This window comes from Oryctolagus cuniculus, chromosome 6 (genome assembly GCF_964237555.1).
Source record: "Oryctolagus cuniculus chromosome 6, mOryCun1.1, whole genome shotgun sequence".
NCBI lineage: Eukaryota > Metazoa > Chordata > Mammalia > Lagomorpha > Leporidae > Oryctolagus > Oryctolagus cuniculus.
Window position 1 is genome coordinate 113334025 of NC_091437.1, and position 24653 is coordinate 113358677.

Sequence of the window (24653 nt, forward strand, 5' to 3'; positions counted from 1 at the left end):
TGGTGTGCCGGCGCCGCAGGCAGAGGATTAGCCTAGTGAGCCACGGTGCCGGTCGAACCCTCAGATTCTTTTTTTTTTTTTTTTTTTTAACAACGAAACTCAATTTATTATGTTCCTACTTTGTGTGGACAGATTACATAGAATAGGATCGCTTCACAAATAAAAATAATTTTTAATAATAAGTTTTCCTGCAAGTGATCTATAAAATCATTTTTGCAATTATATAACTATTTCAGTAACAGTTTTAACATTAAGAATGTCAAGATTCTAACAGACATAAAATGATCTGATCCAAAGTTGAGGGAAATGCTGTCATAAAATTTAACTCATCAATGACAGAAAATGTTTCAGTATTATCAATGTGTCAGATACTATGTCAAACTCTTTGAATGGATTGTGTCCTTTAATTCTCAAACCAGTAAGGTAAAGGAAGTAAAATAACTATCTTCATTGCCATAAAAAGAAACCGAACCTTACAAATGAGAGCCAGAATTTGAATCCATGTCAAATTCTGCAGGGAAGTAGCGAACCCTCAGATTCTTATAACTGATACACCACAGTGCTTCTTTCCTCAAGGAACAGACTGCAAAAATAAAAGAACTTCCAGGTATACTCTTTTATTTCACACAGGTAGCTTGAATGTCTCTTTTAATATTACAAATGTCTCCAAAAGCCCATGTTTTCATTACTACAAATTCTTCCATTTGATTCTGCGAATAATTTTTAAAAAAATTTATTTAGGTCTCCATTTCCCTTCCCTCAGCTTCTATCCCTCTCTGAGCTCATTTTCAGTCCTTTAGGCTTGGAATAATACATTCATTCATTCATATTTCTGCACTCTAACTTCCCTCTGCCTCAGCTCAAATACAGTCTCTGCAGTTCCCTCGGGCCCTCCTTCAAGCTGTCTCTCGTCCCTAAGTTCTCCACTAAGAGTTAAGGCTTCCAGCTTTGCACTACAGTGATTCTGTGGAGGGAACACTAGGCTCTGGACTAAGCTCATTTTCCCACATGATCTCACTTTTGCATGCTGAGCAATCATCTGTACTTGTACGACTGAAGTTTCTCACTGAGATAAATTTCAGATGATAAACCTCACGACACTGAAAACTGAATAAATTCTCCTAGTCCTCAATTTTTCCTACTTTTAGCAGTAATTTCCTAGTTTTCCAGAAACCATGTAAACTGATTAAATCAAGTAAAGTTTCAGAGATTACAGATGAAAACAAGCAAGCAAGCAGGATTTCTTTCAAGAAAAACAGAGAGCAACTCCAAAGACTCTAAAGTAGAAACAAGTGGACTGAAATACCTTAGTCAGTGTAGAAATGGCTGCTTATTTATTTTCTTTCTTTTATATGTTTAACGTAAATCTAAAAGTTCTAAGAACATAAAACATATCTTAAATTTGACTTATACATGAGAATACCATATGATAAAACATTTTAAAAATTTAAAAAATCTTTATTTTATTTCATTCCATATCTAGTCAATATGAAGTTTGTTTCATGTAATCCATTAGCTACCTAGCTTCACTTAAGAGGTCTGACTTAATCCCCCTCTGTGTGTGCGGTACAGAAACCTGGACACAATGATCAAAATACAAAATAGTCAGACTCAGAGAACAATCTTACCTTTAAAGAAGACAAAATTCCCATCACTGTTCTCATACACAGCATCGATACTAGGAGGCAAGCCCCGCCAGAAGTAAGTAATTTGCATGGGGTATCCATCCATCACTCTGTTGTTCCTCACTCGCCAAAACCACTGGTCCTGCAAACCAAGCAAAGCAGCTCTCAACAGACATGCAGGCCTCCTCGGCATTTCAATGCACCATGGTTGATTCACCTCTTTTAAAGCTATGCTAGTCTAGTTGTCACTGTGTTCTAACAAAACAAAGAGCCAACCAACTGTGATTACACAGTAAACTCCCAAATGTCTAACCTGTAACTGTGATTAAAAACAAATGTTAAATTTTCCCTCAACTTGCCCTCCACTGCCTTCTAGATAGAAAGACAGAGGTGGTTGAGAGAAGTCCTCCACAGACTTTGAATGCAAGTCAGCTTCTTGAATATGAGAGCACTGCTTTAACCACACATGCAAAATCTATTAACTCAAGATGCTAGGGATACAATGGAGAGTCCACACCTAATAGGACAATGTTACACATATTGTCCCCACTAATTTTAAGTAGAGCCCTCTTTCACTAGTGAATGTGTGTACAGTTTGGTTGAACAACTATATGGACACCCTACATGGGTGTTAAAAATACCTTGAAAAGAATTCCTCGTAGTAGGTTCTAGACGAACTGTCCCTTTTATCTATTCTTGTGATACATTTTACCTCCTCTGTCACAGCATAGGTCACTTTATATCAAAAGTATACATTCTTGTCTCTACTAAACATTTACACATGCCTTGACCTACATCTATGATTAGCCTATAAAAACTATGTTTCCATATAAGTATTTTTAATGCTACAAGAGAATCTTACCAAAAAAGACACAATTTAAAATTTGAGAATATTCAAAGTGATTTAATAAAATAAAAGGCAGGCATATTTCAAAACTAGTATCCAATACATTACAATTTCACTTTATTTCAACTTTCATTTTAGTTCCAATTTCTATACATACAAACATTTCTCTTAGAAGTTAAATATTTTTCCCAACTTAGACACTAGTTAGTGATTAATTGTAGCAGTTTCCCAAGCTTTTGGCTAAGAGTAGGTTAGCATGACTATTAGGTCTTCTATAGGATTCTAGGATTTATTAGTTATTTATACATTCTTTCTCTCTGTGTCTCTCTCTTACTCTGTCTCTATTCTTCTCTGTGTCTCTTACATACATACACACACACACACACATAAACTAGACTGCAAAGTTTTGGATTTCAGGTAATATGATAAAAATAACTTTTTCCACCTAAATCAATCAAAATATTAAATTTTCTTGGGAGACTTAGAATAGTTGGGCTTTATTTTAGTGAGTACAGACTGGCTTCACCACTAACCTTGGTTACTTACAAACAAAGGAGGAAGGAGCTTAACTAATGATTCTGGGTTGAAAATTTAACCCTTTCCTGTCTGCTAATAAGTGTGCTGTCTTTATTGAGATACTTAAGATTCACTGAGTTAGTGCAAACTAATATATAACTTATAGCATGATTTCTAAATTTGACAGAAAGGACTTTCTAGGGACGAGGCATACGGCAGCACTGAAACTTCCGATTATTATTGGTAACATTATACGGAAACTAGTCATCCTACTGCTCTCATTTCCATTTCTGTTTAGTTTTGTCTTAGGTTCATCCTTTGGTTTTCAGGTTTCAGATGTATTATGATTCTACCCAAGCATCTCTTTTTCCTATAGTTTTTCTTTTGTTACTAACCCTTTCTTGATACTTTTCAATACTAGCTAGCCTGAATTGACAAACATTTTGATCCACAGGCAGTAGACAAATAAAAGTGACTTTAAAATACACTGTTATTTTATAAAAAAAGATTAAAGGAAATATTGATAGGCATGAGGAACAGGGTATTTCTGCTAATAGAACCTGAGTAGGCAATATTTTTATTACTGAAAAGAAAAATAACATTTTGATCTAGCTATAACAGGCATTTTTAATTCAGTGTTAAAACTATCCCAATCTCCAAGTAAAATGTGTTTATTGAATTGTGGTAATCCATGTGTCAAAATAATAACTAAAATGACTATATATCAGTTATAAAGAAATAATTGATAATAGTTATTTATTCATAGAAACTTGAATCAGAAATCTTTTCTTTAAGCTGGATACTGGGAAGAAACCTGGTGAAAAAAATATGGACTGTATTTCAGTTTTTCTTAAAGACACATTTCATATTAATATAATTCCCCACAAATGTCAACAGGAGCCAGTAATTCTTTGGAACAGACACATTACAGTCTGAAGATAGGACCACAACCTCAGCTTGCCACTAATAGAAAATAAATGAAAGTTCTCCCAGCAGATAAGCATAGCCCATTTGCAAAACATCAGAAGGAAGTGTGGCACCATGGATGAATTCATGACCATTTCTTGTTGACTGCAGCATTGGTAGAGTCATATAAAATTGTAGATATTCAGGTGATGCCAGCGGTCAACCTAGCCACAAATTCTATTTTGTAGAAAGCAATGTTACAAGTAATTTAGAAAGTGTTGTGACAAAGAGGGTGTAAACAAATGGTGTGGTCACTATAGACTGCAAATTCTGAACTGGAGATTATGAACAATTCACTAGGAAAGGTATTGAAAATGATATTTGTAAATTTTCTTTGTAAGTGAAACTTTTTCTGACTTCTTATCTACAGGTGAAGCCCTCATTCCATCCAGGCACATCTGTGGCCTCCCTTAACTGCCTTGCCTGCTTTGTTTCATTGCATGTATTACCTCCCTATAGGATACTCATCTTATTTATTTATTATTCATCCTCTCTCCATTACGCTATTAGATCCATGATTGCAAGGATATTTGCCTTTCATTCACTTATGGTTCTCCATTTCCAGAAAATGCCTCGCATGTTGTAGATGCTCATTAAATATTCTTGAAGAAAAACACAACTTAGGAGGAAAGGTCAAAGCAATGGTAAGTGATCCTTTCAGAAACTAAAGCTTTAAAATTAAATCTCAGTTTATTTTCCCCTCTCTGGTCAAGATGGTTTCTTGCTCTTTAAAAATCAAAAGTCTATGGGTTAACAAGAGCGCAAAAATTTTACTTGAATTGGCAGATATTTAGCACACATTCTGTTTTCTAGAAGTGTGTGATATTTAAAGCCCTTTAAATCCTAGAGGAAAAACACATTTGCTTTCATACTTCTAAACAACATAACTTTCGTAATGGCTTTGAATATGAAGGTAAAGAAAGATGAGCAACCTCTATAGGACTCAATTGCTGCTGTTTTATGTTACTTCTGGCCTCTTCTTTTTAATCATCAATACAAAAACATTTGCAAAATCAACTTAGAAAAATGAGCACTTCACAATGACCAAATGGGAATTTCTATGGAAACACTAATCTTTCACTTACGATGCAAGCATTTACTGCCTTTCACACAGATTCATCTTTCCATGTACCTTGGGTCCCAGAAATCCCCATTTGTTGCCATAAAGAAGGCCACAAGGAACTCATCATGTACACCGGGATACACTGACATACTGGAGAAATTCAATTTACTTTGCTTCTGTTTTCTTTAAAATTCTGGCTTATAATAGCATATTGTTTGCTGACAACTATATAGTAAATGTGTCCCTTGTTGCGGAATGTGATCACATTATTGATCTCTCCATATAAGATGTGCTTTAGAGGATCCTTTTAAAAAAAGACAGAAAGTAGAACTCATTATATTGATCTCTTTTTTAAGATGTCTCTGACTTTATGATTTAACCATCAATTTGATGTAAGTCTACGAATATAGCATGCATCTCAAACTAAACATTACATGTGGCCAGTTGTTCTCTGGGTACTACCCTGATCAGCCAACTTGGTCTTCCTCTAATGTTTCTCATTTCTCAAATGGTATCTCAAATCTTTGTATTGCATGCCACCAGCACTGTCATCTTAGTCTGAGCTGCCACAGTATTTCACTGGGTCAGCTGCAATGCCAACCCAGCTTCAGTCTCTCACTGCAGGATGGAATTTACATCTAGGCTTGCCTTCTACTTCCTACAGAGCAACTTGCAGCCGTGGCTCCAGTGACATAAGCATCCCTTAATAAGCATCCTTTTTAGCTTCAGTAGAGAATGAATTCCTTTCCTCCTTAACTTTTCCTGAATGCAGCTTGTTATACTTTGCATGTTCTTTCCCTTTTGCACAATCTTCGTTTGATGAACTGTGAATCATCCATTAGTTCTCAGTAGAAATATCATTTCCATAAAAAGTCTTTCCTTGCCTCCCAACTGAAATTAGGTAATACTATGCTATAAATTAAATGCTTGATTCTTCCCAGAATTTCTATGTTGAAATCCTAGACCCTAAGGTATTAGGATTTGGAGACTTTGTATTAATAGAGATTGATTCAATCACAGACTTTATCCAAATTTTACCCATTTTACATGTAATTACCTATGAGCATTTATGTCAAGTTTAATACTGAATGTGTACTTTTACAGTGCAACCATATGTCAGTTTTCACCTTAATCAAGTGATCAGGCTTTGTATTCGTGATAGTCTGAAAATCAATAGTATATGCAACTTGATATTATACGCTATGTAGAATAGATAGGTATCTGAAGATCACTGGATCATCTATGAAGTATGAACATGTAGAAACCAAATCTGTTGAACTAGAATCTAATGGAGGCAGTTTTAACATTCTTCTAGCTTACTGGATGAAGAAAATCAGTTAAATGACATTTCAGAAAGCAATCAAGCACATTCTAGAATGTGAGAAGATTTGAAGGACAACTGGCATGGTCTCACCAAAAAGAAGGAAAAAATAAAGGGAAAAATGCTTGCAAGACTGGTCTGTTAAAAGATCTAGAAAGATCTAACAGCCAAATGCAGTAAATGGGCACTTGTTGGATTCTGTGTTTAGAGGTGAACTTTCATGATAACCACAGCTTTCTTTCAAATATTTCACAAAACACATGAACATGTGCATTACATCTTCATACACACACACACACACACACACACAGAAAACATAGGCAAAATATCTACAGTTGTCAAATCTGAATTATGTTTGTGAACATGTCTAATCTTGGAACTTTGTTGTATTGTTGAAAACTTTAATAAAATGTATATTCATTAGAAAATCTGGAAACATATACAATCACAAAATGTTAGATGATCTTTGTAAATACGAGTATGGCCAAACAGTGATGTGGCTAGGGAACATAATTTTTTTCCATATACTAGCCATTTGCATTTGCTATGATGTTGCAACCAAAATCTTCATGCTTTAAGAAAGAAACAAAAATAAATTTCATGTTATGTAATTAGTATAAGCCATGCTCATTTGATTGTAATAAATGGGACTAGAAATATAAAACCCCACGTTATTACAAATGTATTTTAACTTCATTAATTTAATCTCATACTAAACAATTGTTCTCAGATTTAATGACTGTAGAGAGTATGGAAACAGGTAGTGTTTAGAAAAAAAGAACAAAGGTTTTTACACTGAATTAGCTGCAATTCTTTTTCAACACTGAGAAAGAAGAAGTAAAATTATAACTTGGAGATGTATCTGGGAATCACAGTGCCATTCTGGGAAACTTTCATTATCTTGTCACAAGAGCTGACACAAGCTGATCCTGTGTCTCTAAACATTAAGGGAAAACTTGTTCAAAGCAACCATTAGAATATACTTTTTCACCAAGATAATTATGAATGTCTGAAATGATTTTTAGGCATGATTTTATGGACTCATCAATCCAAGATCGACCAGATGTAATTCTGGGAGAAATGATTCAGCGATAGGTCAATCACTTTAGATATTCTCTGCACTTTAGAAAAATGTTCAAAACAACCTCACTATAATAGATGAGGGAAGTGAAATATTAACCAGTGAGTCTTCTAAATCATTTTAAAATTTACAATTTGGGAATTTCTCTCAACATCTTTATTTTCAAGGAGGAATCTGTTGGTTATCATTTTGCTTTAGAAATGTAAACTACTTTAAAGAATAAAGTGTATAGGGGCTGGCATTTGGCCTGGTGGTTAAAATCTCAGTTAAGAGGCCTATATCCAATATCGGAGTTCCTTGGTTCGATACCTGTCTGTGGTTCCTGACTCCAGCTTCTTGCTAACACTAATTTCACACCTTGGGAGGCAATCATGATGGCTCAAGTAGTTGGGTCTCTGCCACCCACATGGAAGAACTGGATAGTTCCTAGTTCTGCAGTCATTCAGAGAGTGAACAAGGGATGTGAGTTCTCCTGTATCTCTCTGTCTCTCTACTTCTCAAATAAAAATATAAAATAAAATAAAATAAAATGAATATATAGAGTGTTTCAAAGGGGAGTTAACATATTCAGACTTCTCTTTCTTCTCTTTTACTACTTGTGCTAAATTTGTTACAGATTTTATAGCTGCCAAGTGTTAAAAAGAATCCTTTGTTTTTTGATAAATTTACATGAAAACTCTGAACATAAAAGGATTAAGTTATATACCAGATATACCTCCTTACAATTAGAAGTTATTAAATTGTGTCATAAAACACAGAAGTTTTTAAGACTTAACAATTTACAATCATTTACACATAATTAACATATACTAACATAAACACTCATTTTAAAAATATTGCATTTCTATACATAAATAATGACTAGTAAGGAAGAATGACTGTATAGATGCATGGCTTAGCTCTAACACAAAAAAGGCATCAGGAATAAGTGAAAGATGAATTGTGCTGACTTTGTTTTCTTATTAGGTCTTTTCATCTTCTTTCTGATGTTTGCTTGAATCTATAAACATTTAGACAGAACTTGGAGATGCTTGTGAGGATGAAGAGAACAATTTACTGAAAAATGCACCATCAATACCTGAATTAAGGTTAAAGAGTCAACTCCAGATGAAAGTGCACTAGAGGGGACCATGAAGCTTTGCTCTTGGTTATCCTCCTGTGGGACATAAGGCTCATGGATGCTGGAAGGTCATCTAAATTGCATACCATATCATTAAGTGTTGAAATATATAAAAAAAAGCTTCCTTCCCTTCACTTAACTAACAGTTCTAGATTTCAAAACAAACAAACAAGAACAACAACAACAAAAAACCAGTGGTCTCTATGAGTGTATATTCAGCCTACAGTGAAGAAGCAAACAACTAATTTCAAAGTGCTGTGTGCAATGCTATTACAGCTGCTTCTATAAAATGGAAACTACTATTTATTGAGTATAATGAGCTGGAAAATGGCTGTCATTAGCACACCTCTCAAGAATTACCATCTTTTTATTTTTGACCTGAAGTATGATGTCTCATTTACAATAAAAACTATGTGCTTTTTTATTTTTTCTGTATAAAGTCTAGGGCTATTTTTGCCCAAAGAGTTTTTAGCCAGATAATCTAAAGTTATCTCCTCAGTCTTTTTCTATCAAAGTGTTGTGTTTTATTTCTTCATTATAGTCATTGTTCTCTGAAATTGTCATTTTTGTTTATTCACCTGTTTCTCATCAGAGCATATATCTCATCTGTCCTATTAAAGCACTGTACCTTTTAGTTCTGTAACAGTGCCTAGCAGTATTTGTTGAATGAGTATACAAAGGTAGGAAGAGAAAAAGACAGTGAGAAAAAAATCAGCAAGTCCCTTGCTTGGCCTGGAATTTAGGGGGCTGGTTGGTCAGTATCCTGCTTAGAGGTTGTTGTAGAAATCCCTCCTCCAGCCCCTTCACTGCTCCTACTTCTACCAGCAAACTGAGATCAATGCATGGAAATGGAAGATTGGCCAGTTCTCCCATGAACATCATTGTGCTCTCTCTGCTCAGTCCTAGCTCACCTACTTCAGGGATATTTAATTGAAACAGTGCCTCCTATTCTCCAGAGACGACACATGCCTTTTAGCTCCTCTTTGGTATTCCCATATAGTTCTAAGAGTCTTCAAAAAGTTCATGGAGGGGCCGGCACTGTGCCTTAGTAGGTTAAGCCTCTGCCTGTGGTGTTGGCATCCCATAAGGGTCCTGGTTCAAGTCCCAGGTGCTCAACTTTTGATCCAGCTCCCTGCTGATGGTCTGGGAAAGCAACTAAGGATGACCCAAGTGCTTGGGCCCCTGCACCCACATGGGAGACTTGGAGAAGCTCCTGGCTCCTGACTTCAGCACAGCTCAGCTAAAGCTGTTGCAGCCATTTGGGAAGTCAACTAGGGGATGGAAGACTCCTCTCTCTCTAACTCTGCCTCCAAAATAAATAAATAAATATTTTTTAAAAAGGAAGAAGTTCATGGAGTATGTATATTCCAAGAAGTCTATGCATAGATCTCAAGTTTTTGCATCAATAAAAATTAAAAAAAAATTCTTGTGGGAGGAGCAGCAGGTGAAACCTCTGCCTGCAGCACCAGCATCCCATATGGGTGCCAGTTTGTGTCCTGGTTTTGCTCCTCTTCCCTTTCAGTTCCTTTCTAATGGCCATTTAAAGGCAGTGGAAAATGACTCAAGTGCTTGAGCCCCTGTACCCACGTGGGAGACCCAGAAGAAGCTCATGGCTTGGATCTGCTCATCTCTGGTCATCGTGAACACTTGGGGAGTGAACCAGCGGATGGAAGAATTCTCTCTCTGTCTCTCCCTCGCTCCATGTACAACTCTTCCTCTCAAATAAATAAATATTTAAAATAATACTGGGGCTGGCATTGTAGCATAGCAGGTGAAGCTGCCCCCTGCAGCACTGACATCCCATCTGGGAACTGTTTTGAGTCTCAGCTGTTCCACTTCCTATCCAGATCACTGTCAGTGGCCTGGAAAAGCAGCAGAAGATGGCCCAAGTGCTTGGGCCCCTGCCATCAGCTTGGGAGAACTGGAGGAAGCCCTGGCTCCTGACTTCAGCCTCGCCCAACCCCAGCTGTTGCAGTCATCTGTGAAGTAGATCAGTGGATAGATGATATGTGTGTGTGTGTGTGTGTGTTTTCGCCATAACTCTTTCAAATTAATAAATACTTAAGAAAAAACCTTATTCAAAGAGAAAGAGAGAGAGAGAGAGACTGACTCTGAGAGAGAGAGGTACATGAGATCTCCCATCTGCTGGCTGACTTCCCACATGCCCTGAACACCCCCAGGCTGGGCTAGGCCAAAGTCAGGAGAAAGAACCTCAATTTGGGTCTCCTACATGGATGATAGGAACCAAAACACCTGAGCCATCAGTGCTGCCTCTGAGGGTGCACATTTTAGGAGCTGCAATTCAGAGCATAATTAATGCTCTCATTTGGGACTTGGGAATCCTAACAGATATCTGAGTAGTTTTTTTTAAATGTTTTTCTTCAAAATTTTTTATTTATATGAGGGGAACATATTTTATGTATTTCATATATACAGTTTTAAGAGTGCAATGATACTTCCTACCCTATTCTCCCCCCTTCCTTCCTTTTACCCTTCCTCCTCTTTCCTTTCTTATTTTTCCTTTAATTTTTATAATATACTTTCAGTTTACTTTATATTCACAAACTTAATCCATCCTACAATAAATAAAGAATTCAACAAGTAGTAAGTAGAAAAACCACTGCTTCTCGAGTATAGACAAGGGCTATAAACAATAATCAAATCTCAAAATGTCAATTTAGCTCATATGCATTACATTTTTTCTACTGTATATATTAGTTACCACAAGTCAAGGAAAGCATATGATGTTTGTCTTTTGGGGACTGGCTTATTTTGCTAAGCATAATGGTCTCCAATTGCATTGTGTTGTGAAAGACAGGATGCCTGCCCACGATTATAAACATCTTTTAATTCTGCTTTTCAATAAAACTTTTTGAAGTGTCCTCATATTGTGTAGCTCTTGTAATATTGGCCAAGGCAGTATGACAGTCTCATGCTAAGAGATTCAGGGAAAGTAAATGTTTCATGATATGACAAAGGGTTGAGCCAGAGCTACGGAGTATATTTAATGCAGCTTGGTCTTCAGTTAGACATATTCATTTTCCAGACATCACCATTCTACTCAGAGGAAAGTAATTGGGTAGAAAAGAATGTCAAAACCAGCTCAGTCACCATTAAAAATAATATACTGAGCAGAGATGGAGAGTCATTAATAGAGCACACTTACAGGCTGAGCAAGTGTGAGGACTAAGCCAGAGGGGAAAGGCAGAGGGCTACACAGGAGGGAATTACCACTGGGACTTTCCATTTCTTTCAAAGGGACACAAAGTTACTTGTCAACAACTTAAATGTTAAAGGCTTATGCTGAATTAGAGACTTGGCCTATGCTGAATTAGAGACTTGTTCCTAAGAGATAAAGGTAGATGGGACAAAGTATTCCCCAAGAAACTTCGAAGCAAACCCTTGAAAGATTCCTAAGCGACTCTGCTTCAGAGTTCAGGAGCAAGTGTTGCCATAACAGGAGAGAGTAATCCTCATTAGCATTCCCTAATTGCTTTATGCTAATATGCTCTTGGAAACATGCCTCCTGTTGCCACTGTTTCCCTGTAGTTTATTTACTTTAAATACAGAGTTCAAAAGGTAACTGCCCTTCCTTACATTCAAAGCAAGCCTCCTACAAACAACTTCATATGCAGTAAAATAGCAATAAAGTTCTAAGGCAGTCCTGAGGTGAATCAGGCAATCAAATGCAAAGGTGTGGTGCTTCTGGCTCACATCTATCAAGTGAAAGAAACAGGAGTTTTATCCACGGTTTGCTTACTGTTGAAGAAAAATAAATGGAGAAACTTCTGCAAAATAAGAACATGCAAATATTCCATAATTCTTCACATAATGGATCCTCGAACAATTGATATGGTCAACTAATATTGAAAAATTTTTCTGAGTAACAAGAAATGTGAAAACATAGGATAAATAGAGTAAGATTGGTGGAAAAGAGTTGAAGCGAGCTTTGTGAACTTCTAGAAGCCATACAGAGTAGCAGGAATCACATTGGCTAAAAGAGAGAAGATGCATCTTCCCTGGTCAGGAGTTGATAAATGAAGAGCTCTATCAGTAGTCTCTGAAGGAGAGGAAGGCTGGTGGTGACTGAGCGTTCACAGGAAAACTTCAGAATGTTGTAGGAAAGGAAGTTACAACATATCTCAGGAAGGAATGCACACAGGAGTTCCTGCTCTTCAAGCTGAGGGTGAGCTGGAGCAGAATGATCCTGGGAGAAAGGGAACTTGGATTGAAGACCAGGTGACATTGAAGTAGTGCATATTAGGGATATGTGTGCTCGGAGGGTAGAATAGTCACTTAGGAAAATAGGAGTTGAAATGAAGGGCTATAAAAAGGAAGAAACAGTGAAAATATGCAGTATAAGAATAAGCTGACAGGCTGCAAAGCACTGTGCTAGGGTTTAAACAACAAAGAGCACTTGGGACAGGGTTTGGCATACAGGAGTGCCTAGGTTTGAAACCTGGCTTCTCTGCTCCTGATTCTAGCTTTCTGCCTGTTTAGACTCTGAGAGATGGCAGGTGATGGGTCAAAGCACTTCAGTCCTTCACACCCATGTGGCAGGGTCCAGCTTGAATTCCAGTGAGTGGGTCTGGCCCTGGTGGAGTGCCATGTGGACATCCAGTAAGTGAGCTAGTAGATGGAAGCTCTCTCTGTTTCCATTTGCCTGTCTCTCTCTCAAAAATAACTAACCAACTAAATAGATAAAAGAAGAAAAAAAGGAAAGAAAGTACTTGACACAGGTAAAGTAGTTAATGCTAAATAATTAAATTCTTATGTCCCTGAATGTGGTTGCTGGTGAAGAGCAAGTCCTGCAGATAATAAAGAATAAGTCAGATTAGGCTTCCTGTTAAAAAAAAAAAAAGGAGGGGGGAGTTTATGCAACATAATTTTATGGTTGGGAACATTCCTCCTGCTTAATCACATATCCTATTCCAAATGCTAAATTATGCTCACTTGCAGCTTCTATGTTGGGGGTATAGTTGGATGCTAAAGAGTAATTGAGAATGTATAATTCTGCCTGTGTTTCTTCATGAGGATTCAGAGAAAACCATCTTATTCATCAGATCAAATAAAGTGTTTCTCTGTCTTCTGTTTATACTTAAAGGGAGAAATGTGTCTTCCCCCAAGCCTCCTGCCTTTTTGCAAAGTTTAAGAACTTTTGAATCCTGCTTGATTTTTATTGTGTACTTAAAGAAAGAAGTTGCACCTGTAATTAGTTTTACAGATATCGCAAATATCTATGGATCTAACTATATGCCACAACGCACTCCTGAAAAATTGGTTTTTGATGACTGGGGAAAGCAAAGACTTTCTCAACTGAAATAAAGGGATTAATATTTAATGGAATGACATTTTCAAAAAATCATTTAATTTTGTAAGTGTTCTTAATATGCAGAATCAAATAAAACACTATAAAAATGATTTTGAGGAGTCGACGTTTAGCCTAACAATTGAGACACTAATGTCCCATACTTGATAGCTCAGGCTCCTGACTCCAGCTTCCTGTCAGTGTAGATCCTGGGAGGCAGCAGTGACCAGTTAGGCAACAGGGGTTCATGCCAGTCACATGGTAGACCTCAATAGTTTTCCTGGATTCCAGTTTTGGCCTAGGTCCAGTCTTAGCTATTGTGGGTATCTGGGAAGTGAACCAGTAGATTGGAACTCTCACTCTCCCTGTCCAATTATTTTCATGTCTCATTCTCTACCTCTCAAATAAATAAATAAATAATTTCAAAAACCTTTAAAGACAACTATTTTTAATGTTAGATATTTATGGTTCAGAATTTTTTATATTAGGATACATTTAGACCATTATTTTCTGAAAGGAAAACTGAGTTAGTTACCTTACGCATAAAATGAATGAGCTGGTGATATATGATGTAGCTCACATGTCTCCTAGTTGGTGTGTGCATTCAATAGTAAATATTGTCCATTATTTAATCATTTAAAGCCACATTTTTATGTGTATTATTAAATATAATTAAAAATGTGTTGACACCATTTTTTAGAGCTTGAAGAAACATACATTATTCCATTCAATTGCAATGCTAAAATTCATAGTGAAAAAAAATAAGGTTCTGAGCACCTTTGAAATAACTTTGGTAAGTAAAATGTCTTATGTAATGCTAAATGCCATTCTCATTAATACAAACAAATATATTTGAATCTGAGCTGCCAGGTATGACATAACAAACATGGTGCCTAGAAAATCTTGGAAAGGGGAAGGCCTTTCTTCCTCTTTCCTAATGACCTTCCAAAAGCCATTCTTCAATTACAGTCACTTCATCTGGGATTTAATGAACACTATTTTCATAGCTGTTTTCCACAGTGGTTTGTTTTTAATTTTCACTTTAATGGAAGGGTAGAGAAATAAAAATATGGTCAGAGAAAGAGATAGAGGGGGAGAAGATGAGCAAGAGAGAGTGAGACAGGGGGAGGGGGAGAGGGAGAGGGAGAGGGAGAGAGACAGAGAGAGAGTTCTTCCATCTGCTGGTTCACTCCCCAAATGCCTGCTAAAACTAACGCTGGGCCAGGCTGAAGCGAGGAGCCTTGAACTCTAGCAGGGTCTCCCATTTAGGTGGCAGGGACCCAAGAACTTGAGCCATCACCTGCTGCCTCCCAGAGTGTACAATAGCAGGAAGCTGGGTCTGAAGCAGAGGAGTGTGAACTCAAGCTAGGAACCCTGAAACTGGATGCATACATCTGCAGCAGCATCTTGACTGATGAACCAAATGCATGCTACTACTGGTTTATTTATCTTCGTAACATCTGTGGCAAGCAATCATCATAATTAAACAAAAAAGTCATTCATATCATTAAAAATCAGATGTTTTTCTACTGTTGATGATCAATAGGGAATTTATAGATAACCTATTGATTTGAAATATTTTTATGCTACCATTCATTCCTGTTGAATGATTTTTTAGACAGACCAACAATGCTTACTTTTCCCTCAGTAGATCCTTATATTTTTTCTTCTTTATTCAGATTATGTCATAACTATTTCTTCTTGCTTGTCAGGAATAGTGGAAATTTTTACTGTACACATGAAAAACATCAAAGGAATGGGAGTTAATGGTCTTCAATGTAATAGCCTTCTGTATATTGCTCTAGTACAATTCTCTCCTGTGCAGAGTGTTGTACAATTATTTCCAAAGTCACAGAAGGAAGAAAACTATTTCAGCATTTGCTAAAAGAAAAAAAAAATGAGAAAGTGTGGTGGAAGGAATGTGACTAATTTTATGAATACAAAAACATGCACACATTCCACATGAAGGGTATTCAGAAAAGTCAATATATATCATGAAAGTATGTGTGGGTATCAGGTTATTTGCAATAAAATTTATCTTTTAGTTGCACTTTCCAACAGAATTTTACAGTTCCCTCATGTGTGTGTGTCTCACTGTGTGCATATGTACATCTGCCTTGTTTACAATATTCCCTCAATCAGTGTGTTCCCGGATAAGACATAAAAAAGTCTATTTTCACCTCTTATTAAAAGCTCAAGGGTATGACTTCTGACTTTTTAAATATCTATTTACTTATTTGAAAGCAAAGTGACAGAGAGATGGAGGGACAGAGTGAGAGGGAGGGAGATGTAGAGAGTTGTTGTTGCTTCACATGTTGCTTCACTCCCAAAATGGCTGCAACAGCCAAGTCTGTGTCAGGAGACTCAGGCACTCCATCCTGGTCTCCAACATGCACAGCAAGGGTCTCTATCATGCATAACAAGTGCTTGCATTTGGCCCATCCTCCACTGCCTTCCCAGGCATGTTAACAGGAAGCTGGGTTGCAAGTGTCCTGGCCAGGATTCTAACTGGTATTCTGAAATTGGATGCTGGAATCCCAAGCACTTTCCTAACCTGCAGTGCCACAACACTGGTGCCAGCTTTTGAATCTTGAAGAAATAAGTAATTCATACATTCCAAAATAATAATCAATTATTTAAAATTAAATCACTAGTTCTGAGCTATCAATATTGTAGCCACTAGCCACTTGTGCTCACTTAAATTTAAATTAACTAAACATAATATAGGGCCGGCGCCGTGGCTCAATAGGCTAATCCTCCACCTTGCAGCGCCGGCACACCGGGTTCTAGTCCCGGTTGGGGCGCCGGATTCTGTCCCGGTCGCCCCTCTTCCAGGCCAGCTCTCTGCTATGGCCAGGGAGTGCAGTGGAGGATGGCCCAGGTGCTTGGGCCCTGCACCCCATGGGAGACCAGGAAAAGCACCTGGCTCCTGGCTCCTGCCAGGATCAGCGCGGTGCGCCGGCTGCAGCGGCGGCCATTGGAGGGTGAACCAATGGCAAAGGAAGACCTTTCTCTCTCTGTCTCTCTCTCTCACTGTCCACTCTGCCTGTCAAAAAAAAAAAAAAAAAAAAAAAAACATAATATAAAAACCAGGGCTGGGCATTTGGTACAGTGGTTAAGTCCTGGTGTGGGATGCACACATTCTGTACCACAGTGCCTGGTTTGAGTCCTGACTCCTCCAGTTTTGATCCATCTTCTTGTTCATGCAGAATCAACAGATGATACCCCAAATACTTGGGTCCCTGCCATCCATGTGGAAGACCTCGACTGAGTTCCAAGCTTCTGGCTTCTTCCTTTTTAGCCCTGGCTGTTGTGGATGTTTGGGGAGTGAACAAGCACATGAAAGATGTCTCTTTCTCTCTGCTTTACAAGTAAATGAAATATAAATAAATAAAAAATTTAAAAAATCAATCCCTCAGTTGTACTAGCCATGTTTCCAGTGCTCAAGAGACATATTACTAGTGATTAACACACAGGACTGCACATGTGCAGAGCAGTTCCTTCATTGTAGCAATTCTACAGGAAAGCACTGCTCTACAAAAGTAAAAATACATTTTGATATAATGATAGATATGTAGTGATAGCTGTTATGATTTTTCCCCGTCCTGCTTTAAGTCTTCTGCATTGCTAATAAAGCAAATTCCAAAATGTAGCAGTGCTCCCAATCTATAATAAAATGTTTAATGAGATCACCCTAAAGCACTAAGAGTTTCCTTAGATTATCTTTAGCAGAAACTCTGCAATATTTGATCAGAAACTTGAAATGTTTCTACCATAATGCTGGAAAAGACAGTTGAAATGTTAATTGAGGTATCATATTATCATATATACAGTAGGAGGTACCGTGACTAACCTTCTTCAAATCTTTTTCTAAAGAAGCTGAGGACAAACAACTTTATTTAGCTGAAGGTCTAACTACTGGGTTGCTCTTTCTTTGTATCTTTGCATTGCTAGTTCCTTTTGCTGTTTAAACCTCAGCTAAAATGTCACCTCTTCTGAAAAGATACTTGTGGGCCATTTAAATCAGAATAGCTTCCTTCCCACATAGCTCTAATCTTAGCTTCTATCACATTATCCTGCTAAATTTTTTGCCATTGCATTTATTGATGCCTTGAATATTTACATATATTTATTTGATTTTTGTCCCCTTTTCCTCCAAGTAATGGTTGCAGAAGAGGGATTTTGCAGTGTTCAATGAAGTATTCCCAGATCCTAAAAAGCTGCCAGGCAAAGCTAGGCACCTTATAAATATTTATTGCATGAATAACTCAAAGAAGGCATTGGATAAGCAAGGTAGATTAAAGTTATTCAAATAAAAGTAGAATTTTTAAACATAAAAGCATTTTTAAATAAAAATAAGTTTTTCCCATTCCCAATTTGGTCTTTACCATTATTATTTACTAAACTTTATATCACAAATGTAGTGGCTAACTACAAAGTTACCTACTGAACAGATAAGTTTACCTTTATGAGAGTTTAGGTAGGCACCAACAGATGAGCTGGGCCATCTATAGCACTAACTCACTCAAGTATCATGGCTATCTCTTAGCTACCTGGGATGTGTATGAAAATCTAATGAAGAATACACAGATACTTCTGCTTCAGGTACTAAATATTTTAAAGAAATTCAGTGTATATGGGAGTTTTGAAAAGGGGCAATTTAAAGTCTATATTGTGGCCAGCACCATGGCTCAATAGGCTAAACCTCCTCCTGCAGCGCTGGCACACCAGGTTCTAGTCCCGGTCAGGGCACCCGATTCTGTCCTGGTTGCCCCTCTTGCAGGCCAGCTCTCTGCTATGGCCGGGAAGTGCAGTGGAGGATGGCCCAAGTGCTTGGGCCCTGCACCCCATGGGAGACCAGGATAAGCACCTGGCTTCAGCCTTTGGATCAGCACTGTGCGCCGGCCGCGGCAGCCATTGGAGGGTGAACCAATGGCAAAAGGAAGACCTTTCTCTCTGTCTCTCTCTCTCTCTCACTGTCCACTCTGCCTGTCAAAATAAATAAATAAATAAAGTCTATATTGTGCAGAACAAAGGTACAAAAAGTTGCTAGTTTTAGGTTACTTCGGAGTATTTATCTATTGATACATGGTTTGGCCAAGACACTGTAGCCAAAAAAAAAAAAAAAAAAAAAATGTCCTACATGAAGGATCTCTATGAATGAGACCTCAGTGGAAAGAAGAGGCCATCAAGGAAGAAGGTACTTTTCTCTGAAGGGAGGAGAGAACTTCCACTTTGCCTTTGGCCTTGCTTAAATACTGACGGAGACTATGGTATCAGAATCCTTCCACAGCCTGGGCAACTCATGGCAAGAGCCTCAGGTGATCACTGATGTCATATATAACAGTGTTAATTGTTAAATTAACAGCAGGAGTCACTGTGCACTTACTCATGCAGGACCTCTGTCCTAAATGAGTTGTACTATGAGATTTAACTGTAGAACTTGTTCTCAAAAAGTTTTTTATACTTAGTGTGTGTGTGTGTGTGTGCAAATAGTTTTAATCTTTACTTAGTATAGAGTTGATCTTTTATGCATAAAGTTAATTAAAAATTAATCTTAGTGGAGAATGGGACTGAGAGTGGGAGAGGAAGGAGGAAGGGGAGAGGAAGTGGGGATGGAAGGGCAGGTATGGTGGGAAGAATCACTGTGTTCCTAAAGATGTACTCATGAAATTTATACTCATTAAATCATTAAATAAAATATTTCTAAAAAAATTAGTAGGAAGAGAATATCTTAGATTGGAATAAAAAATAATAAAAACAAGCATACAAAATGAAGATCAAAGAAAAAAAGAACAAACATGGCTTTGGGCCAGCATCATGGAGTAGTGGGTTAAGCCACTGCCTGTGACACCAGCATCTCACTTGAGTATGGGTTCAAGTCCTGGCTGTTCCACTTCTGATCCAGCTCCCTGGTAATGTTCCTGGGAAAGCAGTGTAAAACAGCCCAGATATTGGGCCTCTGCATCCACATGGGAGACCTGGAAGAAGCTCCTGGCTCCTGGCTTTGGCCTAGCTCAGCCCCAGCCATTGTGGCCATTGGGATGGAAGATCTATCTCTCTCTCTCTGTCTCTCCCTCTCTCTATATAACTCTGTCCTTCAAAAAAATAAATAAATCTTTAAAAAAATGGCTTTGGGGATGCCACTAAGACTAACTGCTTCGGAAGCAGACTTTTGATTATAATATAGCTTATAGTTCAGAATCTTGTTGAGCATAAATAATTCATTTCTTATAATAACTAATTATTAATATAAAAATTAGTAGCCATTTTAGTTCATGCATCATCCATTCTTGCGTTTTTGGTTTGTTGACTGAGTAATTTTGAACCAAAATCAAAAGGCAGCTTGGTCCATAATACCAGAACTTTATCTTTAAAAAAATTATGTATTTATTAGAAAGGCAGAGAAACAGAAAGAGAAAAATTTTCTATCGGCTGCTTCACTCCCAAAATGCTTATAACAGCCAAGACTGTGCCAGGCTGAAGCCAGGAGTCTGGAACCCTTATCAGGATTTTCCATTTGGGTGGCAGGGACACAAGTACTTGAGTCATCACGTGCTGCCTACCAGAGTGGATATTACCAGGAGGCTGGGTCAGAAAGAGAGCTGGGACTCAAACCCAGGCACTTCCATATGGGACGCAGGCAAACCAAATGGCATCTTAAAGGCTGTGTCGAACTCCCACCTCCACAACTAGATGATGCAACACTCCCACTACAAGAGCTGGCCTCCTTCCTGGCCATTTTTAACATTCTGAAGTATACTATGATGCTGATTTACACTGCCTTAGTATTCTTTGGTATCCAGAGATTTTTTTTTATTTTGCATCACAATAAATTTTAATATAAAAGTTTTTAAAAATTAAGAAAACATGTAAGCATTGTATGAGCTTTCAAAGTAGCCCCCAGTAGTAGCAGAAGACATCACTATATGTTTTACCTGGACAGGCAGAATACAAACGCTGTTTTGCACCTTGTTTGTGGTGTGTCTGGGTTACAATTAAACATAAAATACAACCGTAAGTTATGTTTTCCTCCTTTATATTCGTGTATATACTAACAATTTCAATGGTACTATAAATGTTTCATTTTGAAATGCATAATTAAAGAGCTTTAAGAAAACAATCTCTACATGCTATATCAGAGTTTGCCCAAAACCCACACTGAATTCTCACATTAATATAAAGTGCCATAACATTTATTTAGTATAAGGCGGGCCTGTCTTGGGCTTAGACCAAGGTAGAGTGAATTACTGGAAATAACAGAAAGAACTCTTTATTTCACATGTAACATAACTACATATTGTGGGTTCTTGGGTAAGCACGATAGTATATTTTTAATATGGGATAATTACATTCATTTCTTTTTTCCCCAAACATACTTTAGCCCTAAAAATAACTATTCTATGGTGGTTTCTTTTACATATTCCAACAGAATACTTGAAAATAACAGAAGAATTTAGATAACTACAAGCACAGATTCCACTGAGAAATATTATTGCTACCAAAATAACTTATGATTATTTTTGTGCTGTTAATTTATAGAATAATTTATAAAGAAATTAACCCTGATCACCTGAAATTATTGATAGTAATGAGAAGATCGAAAAAGAAACCTAGCTAATTATATTGTTAACTGATTTTTTTAAAATTAACATTCTTTCTTAATGCCAAATACAATGGACTATTGCTTTATTTTTAAAATTGTTTACTACCCCAAATTGTAAAACATGAGGTACACACAAACACAAAATATATTTCTCTCCTCTTGCTATATTCTGACTATACTCTAAATTATGGAAGATAGATGCAGAGTTAAAATGTCTCTTTATTTTAAAAAAGTATAAACATTGTGCGAAGTATTTGATATTGCAATACACAGCTCTCAAGGAAATGAAAGAGGCAGATACTGACTGGCAGTGTATCTCGAAAAGAAGTTATTCTGTGTCCTCCACCCAGCACGCCTTAAAAACATAACTTCAAGCTGAAATGTCAGCAGTAGGAAATTCTGTCCACTTTCTTTCCAGATCTCATGAAAAACCGTTGGTCTCTTGTACTGCAGCAGCCGTTAATAGGTTTTACTGGGTGTGTTATGCAAAGCCTCTCTGTGCGCCAACATGAAAAAGGCCTTTAGAGGAATGTCAGCAGCGTCAGAAAATCCTTGTCAAAAGATTTCAGTTTTTTTCCCTTTGGCCTTCCCCAGCCACTTTCAAAGGCTTATTTCATTCCTTCTACTTTCCATATTATTAACGCATATAGCTTGCAACTCTAATTCGGGGTGGACCACATGGTTAGAAAATTATAGACAGACTTGATTAGGTATAAAAATAAAAGGCAGAGCTACACAGATTTTACAGTACATTAAGATTTTACAAGTGCAATGCTTAGTGGTCTGGAGGAAAAGAAGGCAACAATTTGCTAAAAGGCATTAAAAAACGCTCTATTAATTTTGTCTTGAAAATTGACTTTAATTTTACACATTTATTATTATCATTACTGCTACAGATGGACCGAAATGTCCAGGGAATTTTCTTTATTTTTCACTTCTTCTGTCTGCTAGCAGCATGCATGACATGGCAGGAAGTACTGACAGAGAGCTCGGGTTTCCGATTTTGAGTCTGACGTCTGGCTTTGGTGATTGGGGCGTTCGGGCAAAGCAGCACATCTCTCGGGCCTTAGTTCTCCATGCACACGATGGGGAGAAGATATTCAGATGCTTCCTTCAGTTTAGGAATAAGGAGATGCTATGGTTTCCATGTGGTTTGTTCCCCCCAAAACTCAACATTGAAATCTTGGTTGCCAATGTAGTGGCACCTGGGAGATACAGCTTTAAGAAAGACTAATGGTTTTCTCAAGGTACTGATACTTCCTGTAGAAATGGGCTAGTTCCTGGAAGAGTAACTTCTCATAAAGTGGGTTATCAGCTCCTTTGCTCCCTCCCTGTCTTTCACACCCATTTTCCTGTCAGTCTCCCACATGCTTCCATCATGTAACCAATCCATGATGCTATGATGTAGCATGAAGTTCTTTCCAGATGCAGCTGTCCAATCCTGAACTCCTCTGCCCCCACAACTGTGATGTAAATAAACTATTTTCTTTAGAAGTTGTATAGTCTCAGATACTCTGGGATAGCAACAGAAAACTGACTAAGACAAGGCGAGTTGACGAGTTTCCAACGCTGCTGAAGCACATTAGAAATACACAGGAAGCAGCTATGCTAGTTACAGAAATTGGAAAGATGAGTAATAAAGACAAAATCACTCATTACTAATTAGTGAATATTGTTTTATAAGGTGATTGTCTCCTCTCAGAAACAATATACTTTAAAACTGAGCAAACCTGAATCTCTGCCTGATTATCTATTGATTTTCTGACAAGGTAAGGGTGTCCCTGGGAGTATCTTCCCCAGTGACCTCATCAAGTTACTGGATGAGAAGTCAAAAGACTTCCTACATCAGCAATTATCTAAAATTCCATCATGTAAAAATCTATTTTTTAACCACCGTAAGCTAGGTATTGGAATTACAGTGCTACAAGAAAGTCGACTGTAGTTTGCTCAAATATAAATATATTATATATTTAATGTATAGAAGTTTAATATATTTTAAATATATTTAATATATATCTACTTATATGTACATATTAGATATATATATAGTGCTTTAAATATATATATATATATATATAAATTTATTACTTGTATATCCCAAGGTTTTGAAATACCATAAATATTGCTATTTCTAAAATATTGGTAAAGGAAAATTAAATCAGTCAAAATGTTGTTTTGTTACTTAGTGTGCAGTATTCATTGTATCATTGCATTCAGCTTCAATCCCTTATCCAAAATTTTGAACTCCAGACAGGTTGTAAAAAGAAAATTGTTTCTTGAGTTTGGCGCAGACTTATTTGGCACAGCACCTGACTTGAGGACTCTTAGGACTATTTAGATACTCAAGTATCTGCTTCCCTGAAACAATACTTATGATTTTGATCATGAGTTGCTCTTCTAGAAACTGGAAGGTATTATGGAGGAAATGTTTAGTGCATTGAATACTCTGCTGAAATAAAAAATGGTAATTCAGATTTTTGCAATGTAAACTGGCTGGCCACAAGAGTTTGAGATAATATATTTGCAGATGTCTAAACATACCTTTACATATAGCTTTTAAAAAAAAAAAAAAAAACTTCAGAAAAGTCTTATTTCACCACACTGTATTAAAATAAGATTAGCACTTCAGTGGCCTTATTTGTAATTCAAATAGCAATGACAATAGCATTATTTTCAACACAAATGGTTATTTAATTTCCTCTTTCTTTGATCCTTTTGAAGATCATTGCCATTTGTGCTTTTCATCTTTTGGTGTTTTAAAAATAAATAAGAAGAATAGCACTAGTTCAAAAATCGAAGAATCCAAGCTCTTGGCCTACATGTGAGACCCAAGGTCTATCATTTACTGGTAGGCTGAGGGTCTTGACCCGAGCCAGAGGCAGTCAGGAAGGCTGATGAAAACTTCCCTGCAGACCGCATGGAGACTGATCGGATGTACCAAATGCACAGCCCTTAGGTAGAAGCCACACCCTCTTCTAGCAAATACTGTCAAAATATGGAGCTACATGGATATGTGCATTTTAATTTTTTTAACTTCCCAGTCAAATCTATCATTGGAAACATTGGAAAACATTTTCTTTTTACATTTCTTATTTTTTTAAAGATTTATTTATTTGAAAGGCAGTGAGAGGGAGAGAAATAGAGATGGTTCACCCATTGGTTCACTCCCCAAATGGCCACAGTAACCAGGGCTAGACCAA

General features: G+C 37.2%; 1 protein-coding gene across 2 annotated transcripts in view; it reads right to left on the minus strand.

Annotated features, from left to right (window-relative positions):
* MMP16 (matrix metallopeptidase 16) overlaps positions 1–24653 on the minus strand; it is a 297810-nt gene that overhangs the window by 41484 nt on the left and 231673 nt on the right. For both annotated transcript variants that reach the window (XM_070075287.1, XM_002710677.5), the window contains exon 7: positions 1629–1767. In XM_070075287.1, coding sequence (XP_069931388.1) covers positions 1629–1767 — 139 coding nt within the window. The remainder of the gene's footprint in view (positions 1–1628; positions 1768–24653) is intronic.